General features: G+C 46.3%; 1 protein-coding gene across 1 annotated transcript in view; it reads right to left on the bottom strand.

Moving 5' to 3' along the window:
* Positions 1-354: 354 nt before the first annotated feature.
* FRMPD2 (FERM and PDZ domain containing 2) overlaps positions 355-9,314 on the bottom strand; it is a 74,633-nt gene continuing 65,673 nt past the window's right edge. Inside the window, exons 27-29 of the mRNA XM_004681045.1 lie at positions 7,793-7,891; positions 4,098-4,441; positions 355-403 (exon numbers count right to left, since the gene is read on the bottom strand). Coding sequence (XP_004681102.1) covers positions 355-403; positions 4,098-4,441; positions 7,793-7,891 — 492 coding nt within the window. The remainder of the gene's footprint in view (positions 404-4,097; positions 4,442-7,792; positions 7,892-9,314) is intronic.

The raw sequence follows: 9,314 nt of genomic DNA, 5'->3' as shown, positions 1-9,314 counted from the left end.
ATGATGATGACTGTTATTATAATGTAGGAATTAGATGGACGGGGTCAAAGAAGAACGTTGGGAGCAACTGAAATAGATGCCCTTCAAAGCACTTTGTGCAAATATCAGGTCCTTTTGTGGGCAATGAAAAAGTGCCTATTTGGGGAGGCAGCCAGCTGGAATGACATTTACTCCCCATGTGACACAGGAAGCAGACAAAGGATGAGGCTCATTGTCTGGCAGAGAAGCTGCAGACACAAAGGTGAAAGAATAAGGTTTCTATAATGTGCCATAGATGCTTTGTCACTAGAAAAAAAAGCAGTTCATGCAGACGAGAGTGTTTTGCACAGCTCTTCAAACATGCAGAGAAGATGCTCAGAAACTATCTGTTGAAAGTTTGGTTAGAGAGGACACGTAGGAAAATCTAAGAGAAAAACACCCAAATTTAGTTTTTTACCAAAGGTATAAATCTTGCTTGCCATCCTCCCTTCCCCACCCTAATGAGTTGGCTTTGCTGCATGCCCTGCCCTCCTTCTCCCTTTCCAGAAATGCCTCCTCCTTTTGAAATTAGCTCTGGGACCTCTCAGTAGCTACAACGCCTCCCCCTCCAAACCCAGAGTCAGTCCTCCTCCCCAGTAGAATCAGGTGTCTATCCCAACTTGAGCTTTGCTATCAAAGAGACATGATTTCTGCTCATGAGAACTATGTCAATGTGCATTTCATGTATTATATGTACCCTCATGTGTGGGAAAAGGAGACTGTGCCAAAGGACTGAAGATGAACATTAAGCAAATGATATTTAAAAACCTAAGCGAGTAGTTTGAGGGATATTTGATTTTAAACCTTAAAGCGCTCAACCATATTTTCTAGAAGATTCAAGTTTTCTTGTAAACCTAGAGGTGACATCAAGGAAATTAAATCCAAGAATGGGAAATCCAGTCTGTTGCCCAAACCAGTCCTGTCCCAGCCCCTCAAAATCCCCCAGTAGGAGGCCGATCCCTCCCTCCCTGCCGAGAAGCAGGGGTATAGGCATTGCATACAACCTCTGGGTGCCCACACAACTCCCAATCAGTCCTCCACCAGTCCTTCCAATAGCACCTTGCTCTCTGGGTTTGATTCAGGGTTCCAGCTACAGGCTCTGCCAAGACAGAGGCCCAGAGGCAAGGTAGTCTGAGATACCAGAGGCAAGGTAGTCTGACTGTCCAGAGGGGGTTTCATGTTCCCCCCCCACCCCACCCCAGGAGAAGTCCTGGCTATCATCCCACTGAGTCCGAGAAAATGATGATTGCCTTTCATTCTGGGGATGGGATCTGGTATTGATTATAATGAAGGAAAAGGTGGGCAAGGACAGAAGAGTCCATGAGAGTCCTCAAGTGGAGCCTACTTCATGGGATTGGCAAGACTGGCAACCTGGGCAATCTAATAAGAACAGTGGTTTTGCTTGGCAGCTGACCACACCAAGTAGAGGCAAAGTCCTTTATCCATCTCTCAAGGTCAGCTTAGGGTCCTGGGGCTTATACAGCAGGACTCCTGTTCAGAGCCTGAAGGGATCAGCATGCCCAGACCTGTCTGCTCACAGCCACTCCATTTAATGACCTCACTTGCTCCCTGCCCTCATTCTCTTCCTACCCAACTGTCTGCTGAAAGAAGCCTTTTCTAGACAGACTAGAAGAGAATCTGGAGCCCCCAGGACTCCCAGCTCAATTTCCTCCCCATACAAGCTGTCAGAGGCCTGGAACCAAGCCCCACCTCAAATCCTTCAACTCTAGCAGTTTCTTTTAAGGAAAGGAATGTCAGTCCAACCTGGAGGTCAGTGAAACCATTTCTGTTTGCTCATAATATTGACCCACACTGGAAGACACAGTGTCCAACTTCCCTGGACAGCTGTTCTTTAGAGATCTGGGCTTTCAAAATCATGTCCTTCTTTCAGGAAGACAAGTCAAATGAGTACATAGCACTTCAGGCCTGAAATACCTGGGTATTGTAATTGCCCTATTAGCTGGGATTGCACTCACAAAGGTCCCGGTTTTGTGTCTCTTATATGAGGCTCCACTTTCTCCAGCTCTCCAGTATCAGTCTCAGCCCCAGCTGATGTTCCTGTCACCCTAGTGAATGTAGCTGAGAACTTTGGGCTTCTGTTCTTGAACTTTAGCACTTGGCAGGTTGCAGCTGTGGTGGGACTAAGACACCAAATAGGGAAGTCCAGCAAATGCTGGGTTTGAAGTTCAAATGATTAATCAGAAGCTGTAAGAGTCATGTGCCAGGCTAGGTATGCATGGGGTAGGTGGTTTCCCTGGGAGCCTCTAAGTGCAGGAGAGAGCCTGACTGAAGGCAGCACTAGGTCCCTGACTGCCAATGGCTCTGCCCTGCTGTGTTAGCTGTCCAGCTGCTACTGGCCAGGACCAGAGAAGCTTTCACAGAGGTCCTCTCTGCCCCCATCTGGTGACAGCTCTGCTCCCATGGCAGGCTCCTCCCTTGATCAACTAACCTGATAGATATCTAGCTGCCACATGGCAGCTGCAGTTAAGCTACACCTTTAACCTCCTAATTGTCCTCTGCTATTTCAGGAATAGTGGTGCCCAGAAGCCATAGAGTAAGCTTAGGCTCATTTCAAGGATTCCAGCTTCATTTTGTATTCTTCATAATCATGAAATCTTGTATTATCACTTTTTCACCAAATGATACTTGCATGTTGGTTACACGAAGTTAAGTATATGTCTAGGTTGAGAAGGCGCCTTAAATACTCAGGAATGACCACTCCATGAGCTTTCCCACTCCAAGCTCAGCACTGAGGTGACTGAGTGGGGAACCTGAAGCTGCCACCCCTCCATCCTGTGAGTGTAGTATTTACAGACAAGCATTTGTAGCCAATGCTATGTTCCCATAACAGGGGCTCAGATAACATCACACCTTCCAAAGGGATGAGCAATGCTCACGGGTAATGCGCCCTGATGTGATTTTCACCTTTTGCCCTAACTGTAGAAACTAACCTTGCAGTAGATGCTGCTCCAGTCAAGTGCCAAGACTTCCTTCGAGCAGGCACACAATTCCAACATTCCACCATGAAAATGAACTGTACCACTGCATTACAACATGCTTTATGAGGTGTATCAATTACTGCTGGACTATAATAGTAGGGAACTATAAATACATTTGTGTCTATGCATTTTCAGACCATGGGAATGAACACTGCTGATGAGTGAATGTGCTTGCCCACTTTGATTCACTTTGGAAAATAGGTGGCTTTTGTTTGGCTGGCAAACTATTCTTTGAAAACATGTATCTGACCGCTCTTAGGGATGTACATCTGACTCCTAATGGGCTTATGTTGCATCCTGCCTAATGGAATTAACCAGTTGCTCCACTCTTCATGTTCACCTACCAGCCTCTACAGATCTGCATTTGTGAGTGTCCTAGGATGACCAACAAGCAAGAACATTTGAGCTTAGCAGGTGCATAGTGCGTCAAACACCTTTGGATTACCTGCTCAGTGTCCTCGCATCGAGCTAGACCCCTCCTAGAAACAGCATCTTATCCTCTCTCAGTATTGGTCCCCCTTCTGCTTTGAACAGGTTCCTAAGCCCCTTGGGTATATAGAAAATTTATTTGGAAAACTGATAAAAGAGTTATGTTTTCCTTAAGAAGAGAACTGAGAATTGAAAATACATAGGGGGATGTGAACAAAAACATAGATTAAGTTAAAAATTCCTATTAAAATGAATGTTTCAGTGTGGTTTTGAAAGCGTGTGCATGTGGTTGGGTGTGTTTAAGTTTGTATTGACTGTGAAATGTTGTAACAGTAACAGAAATGACAATACACACAAGGGCACTTCTTTTTACCAGTGTTGTAATAGGGTGGATGCTGGACAAAGATTTGTGTGCTGGGGAAAAAAACAAGTCCTGCCATCTGTAGGCTCCAAAACTATTGGAGGCCCACTGGGTGGTCCCCAAAGCTCAAAAGCTGTGGCTAACACAGCTCCTGCCTTTCTCTACTTTCACCTTCTCTTCAATGCCTGAAACAGTGCAACCCCTAGTAAGCATCTGAGTTACTGATTGTTCCATCGTGGTTTCTACCACACACCATTCACAAAATGCCTGCAAATGTGGTTAATGCTTACCTTTCCAGTCTTCTGAGGTCACAAACCGAGTAGCAGTTTTGCCTCATATCCTTTTCCAAAGAGGTAGCCAATGCTAACGCATCTATTTCTTGCTGAAACCTGCATAGGTGAGGGTGGGGATCCTGGGCAGACATCAGAGATGTGGCCCACGGTCTTACGAGATCTCCATCCCATTGTGCCTCTCTGGTGGCCTCTCGGCAAGACTCTGGCCTGTGACCCAGGCCCTCCCCTGTGCCTGGGATGGCGCTGCCCCCCTGGCTGTCTTCTTGAGCCAGGTTGGGGATCCACTCTGAATCAGTGCCTGGTGCCCCGTTGAATTCTTTGTCTGCTGAGAGCACGGGTGTCTATAAAAGGAAATGCTAGAGATTACTGGATCCTAGGTACATGCTGAGAAAAATCTAAAAATTAACTCTTTAAAGAATAAAACTTTTTTTTTTTTCATGATTGTAGAACAGAGAAGTTAAGAGACAGGCTCTGGGGTCAGTCTCCCCCTATCAGGGCCCCAGCTCCCACGGGGTGCTAGACAATGCTCTTCACCACCCCTGAGTCCCTTGGCTTAGGAACACTGGAACACTGGAAACTCTTGATAACTGTGAGCATTATTTTTTTTTTAACCAAAAATACATGGAAATTTTAGAAAAGATGAAAACAGAAGTAACAATGACTTTTATCTCACTTTCCATTAAGAAAAATGTTTTCAATCTTGTTGTTTTAATCTTTCCTCATCCAAAATAACCCATTTTCACAGCCTCATCTCCTTGCCCATTCTCCCTTCATTCTCATCAGCTGATTGCATTCTTGTTGCCTCGTCTAGGTCCTAACACCTAATTTTGGTTACCTGCTATTACACACTAACATGGCTCAACTTGCTACAGAAAAAAAAAAATCTGTGGGGCATAGAAACACTGCATTCTCTACAGAACCACCTTCTGGTTTCTCTGCTGCTAGCTGCATTCGTTGTTTTGAGCTATCTTATAACTCTACATAAATTAACATGTTCTTTGAAATTTCTTTTGAACGTTTGCCTGGTTCCCTCATTGAATTAGTTAGATAAAAACAAATTTTAAGGCCCTCCCTGGTGGCGCAGCGGGTTAAAACACAGCCCTAAGAAGCTTAAGCCACTTCCACATGAGTTCGATACCTGCCTGCCCCGGAAGTGACCACATGGCGTGGCAGACCTTTCCTGACCCGCCCGCTGCTCCCCTCAACAGTGTATTTCATAGATCTGCCTGTTCTGCTCCCTGCTCTGTCTCTGGTGAAGCCTCTCACCTTCTGCATCTCTGGCCTGTACCCCAGTTCTGTATGAATAAATAAATTTAAAAAAATTTAAGATTTATTATTTGTGCATACAGAACTAGGGTACAGGGACAGTGAGAGGATTCACTAGAGACAAAGTGGGGAGCAGAACAGGCAAATCAATGAAGCACACTGCTGAGGGGAGCAGCAGGTGGGTCAGGAGAGGTCTGCTGTGCTATATGGGTCACCTCTGGGGCGAGGATCAAACTCATGCTGAAGTGGCTTCAGCTTCTCAGTGCTGTGCTTTAACCCGCTGCACCACCAGGGAGGGCCTGTCAGATAAAAGTTTTAACACGAGTTCACTTTTTGTATCCATAGGACAGCTGTGACTTTACCTTTTCTAGGAAATGGGCTTTGAGCTCTTCTATCCTATGACCTGCATCGCTGGGTCAGCAGAGCACATGGAGCTGCCACGTAGGGTGAGCTGGGCTCCCGCCCCACCCCCATCTGTCAAAGCCTAGTGTTTCTTCACCTGGTTGCCCGCTCCCTAGAGTTGGGGGGCGGGGCACAGCCCCAAATATGCACTCTCATGACACTACTAATATATAGTGTATGCCAAAAATCAAAGTCTGAGTGGATAAGACAAAAATAAATACTAAGCACAATTACATTTTCTCTCATACTCCTTGGAAGACCCTCAAAACTTCATTTTTAAACACTCCTTTCTTTCCAGCCCATCATCCCCAGCACATGTTTTTCAGAAATCCTGCCTCTCCAGAGTCCGTGCATGGACCTGCTGTGCATCGCCCCCACCAGTGTCCTTGTTTTCCTTCTACCCTGCTCAGAGCCACAGCCTCCCCTCCTCCCCCCTCTGCTCCACAGTTGCCATCATGTACCTTCTCTTCCCAACTGGCAACTGCTGACACCTTTTCCATAGCATCAGGAGGACCTACGTCGCAAGTGCCCTGTGTTATCTTTAGTGACTGTCACTCTCAGAAGTAAGTGGCCATCTTTATCATGTCTTATAGATCAAGCATCATGACACCTAGAAAAGTCAGGCAACTGCCCGACACCAGTGCAGCAGAAGCATGGCAGAACAGGTGCAGGAGATTCTGGGGTACCACACAGGCTCCTCCAGGACAGATCTTCCTCCCCTGCCGCTGGGAGTGGCAGCTGCTCTGGCTCACAACTACCCCTTCCCAGGAATTGTGCTTCTTTCCAGGGAGGTGTCTCAGTCAAAGCTGGTCTCTTCTCTTAGGGAGGCCCACACACCAGTGCTGCTTACTGCAGGAGCCACTCTACCCACAGCAACCAATTCCACACAGCTCTGAGGGACCATCCCAGCTCCAGAGCAACCTGTGGGCTTAGCGAGGCCCCTGTTGCAGATGCTGCACATTGACTTTCCTTTCCACTTAGCCCTTCTTCCCGCACTCGTAAGGATTATTCCCGAGAGCTGGCCCATATACCCCCACACTCAAATGTCTACCACAGAGCCTGTGTCCTGTGAAGACAGTTAACTTGTGTCCAGGTGCCAATTTATTGGTTAATTTTATGTGATAAATCAGCTAAACCACAATGTACTAATATTTGGTCAAATGCTAGTCTCAGTATTTCTGTGAAGGTATGTTTTGGGGTGAGATTAATGTTTAAGCAGTAGACTTAAGAATAAAGCAGGTTAGCCTCCATAATATAGGTGGGCCTCATCCAATCAGTTGAAGGTCTTAAAAGAAAAAGACTGTGATCCCCAGAAGGAAATTCGGCCTCCATGTTGCCTTAGGACTCATATTACAACCTCAGCTCTGAGTTTCCGGCCTTTTAGCCTACTGTGCAGCATTTAGACAGCCTGTCCCCACCATCACATGAGCCAATTCCTTAAAAGTCTTTCTCATCATAGATATGATGTAGATATTACAGACCCTGTATATACATAGACACATATACATCCTATTTTTTCTGTTGTCTGGAGAATCTTACTAATGTAGGCATCAAGGTAAAATTTCCTGCTTCTCTGGCTCTTTTGCACTAGATTGTATATGTGTTTAATTCATACATTACAGATCTTGCTTTCCACATTTCTCACAATAGGCGTTCTTATCTTGCTTTTTTTTCTGGTTTTATATCTACTCTCCTTGCTTCCAGCTTCCACTCTCTGATTCATGAGCTTCCAGAGAATCTAACTCTAGAAGTTCCATGGATAAGCTCTAAACATATAATCACCTAGAGAAAAGACCCAAGTATTGAGAGAGGCAGAAGCAGGAGGGGACGGAGAAGGCAGAAACAGACCTTCATGAGCTTGTCACAGACTAATGGAGGTTTGCAGCCAGTTATTTTCCTGCCCCTGTGGAAGAAGATGGCATTGAACCCTATTTAAAGCAAAGATGGGTTTGTTAGGACTTACTAGACAGAAAAAGTGGCTGAACATGAGCCCTACAGAAACAATAGAGATCACAACCTTTTACCTGCCATCCCTGGTCTATCTCAGGCAGTACACCTGGAGGGGGTCGGCAGAGGAGCAGTGTGACTTCCTGTGAGGTCCCCCGAAGTAAATGGAGTACTTCCTATGAGAAACCAAAGTCCGTAGACAAATGTGGGACTGGAATGGCTGTGATCTGGTGCTTCCCACTATTTGCCCAGTGCTGGTCCTTCCAATATCCCACCTTGATCTATTTCCAAGTTCCACGGAACTTTGGAGAATACTGCTATGGCCTGACTTCCCAAAATATGAGTAATCAAGGTCACCGGCCAGTGTTCCCACAGAGGTGATACACCAGTAGTGAACTAGATGTGACCAGGGTCCACCAGTGCCTCTTCAGGGCAGCACCCGCCAATAGTGATTCCTTTCCTCACAGAGCAAGTAACTCAAACGTGCCTCCCTCCCCACCCCACTCCCCTTATATCCGTGCCGCTGGTCACACAGGCTCCACCACCCAACTTTAAAGCCTGTCACTTGGTCCTGAGCTTCCTACCATGGCCTGGCTTGGGTCCATGGAATCTCTCACCTGTTCCCATGGCCTTCCCTCTGCTTCTTGTCTTCCAGTGTGGAGGCTCACCTTTCTCTATTTTGGGTGGTCTTTCCAAAGCACAGGTACAACCAGGTTCTCCTGCTGAAGCCCCTCACTGGGGCTCAACATAAGCTTCTCAACACAGCATCCAGAACAGGACCATATGTACAGTTGCCTCTCACCCCACTCCCTCCAACCTACACCACATAGTGAGCTCCCCCCATGCTGGATCTCTTGCTCCTATTGGCCCAAGATTGAGCCACTCCTGCTGTGGGTGCTGCTGTCAGCAAACTGAAACTACACAACTTTTTCATTCCTGTACTTCTCAGTTTCACCAGAAACCATGTATTCAGTAAGCCAGTCCCCAAGTGTCCAGTCAGCCCTGGGTCTCCTTACCCCAAACCAGGTTGACAGTGTCTATCAGATGTTTTCTATTTTTCTCTCTAGTCTTTATCCTATAAAAGTTCCTCACCTTCCACCCCATTTTGTAGTCTCTGATAGAAAGAAGTGTTGATGCTTGTCTGTGTGTCTTTTTAGCACTCCAAGCCACCTTTCAGACCTCAACAGTTGAGGTTGATTGGCAGTTCTATTTCCTACTAAGATAAAGATTTCTTAACCTATTGGCACTATTGATATTTGGGGCTGGATAAATCTCATTGTAAGGGTTGTCCTGTGTACTGTATGATGATGAGCAGCGACTCTGGCCTCTGCCCAGCAGATGCTAGTAGCACCCACCAGTAGTGACAACCATAAATGTCTCTAGACTTTGCCAAACATCCCTTAAAAAGCAAAATTCTTCCTACCTGAGAACCTCTGATCTGGATACTATTTAGTAACCCTTAGCCCACAGTATACCCATGAATGTGTTCCCCTCCTCCGGTTACTGGCGCCAGTACTGCACCAAGGGCTTTAATCTCTTGCAACATGTACTATCCACAGTTTCTTGTTTTTTTGTCCACCCCACCTTCCTGAGCTGAGA

The sequence above is a fragment of the Condylura cristata genome, unplaced genomic scaffold, assembly GCF_000260355.1.
Source record: "Condylura cristata isolate star-nosed mole 26May11 unplaced genomic scaffold, ConCri1.0 scaffold00011, whole genome shotgun sequence".
NCBI lineage: Eukaryota > Metazoa > Chordata > Mammalia > Eulipotyphla > Talpidae > Condylura > Condylura cristata.
Note: the sequence above shows the minus strand (reverse complement) of the source record. Positions and strands in the feature narration are given on the sequence as shown.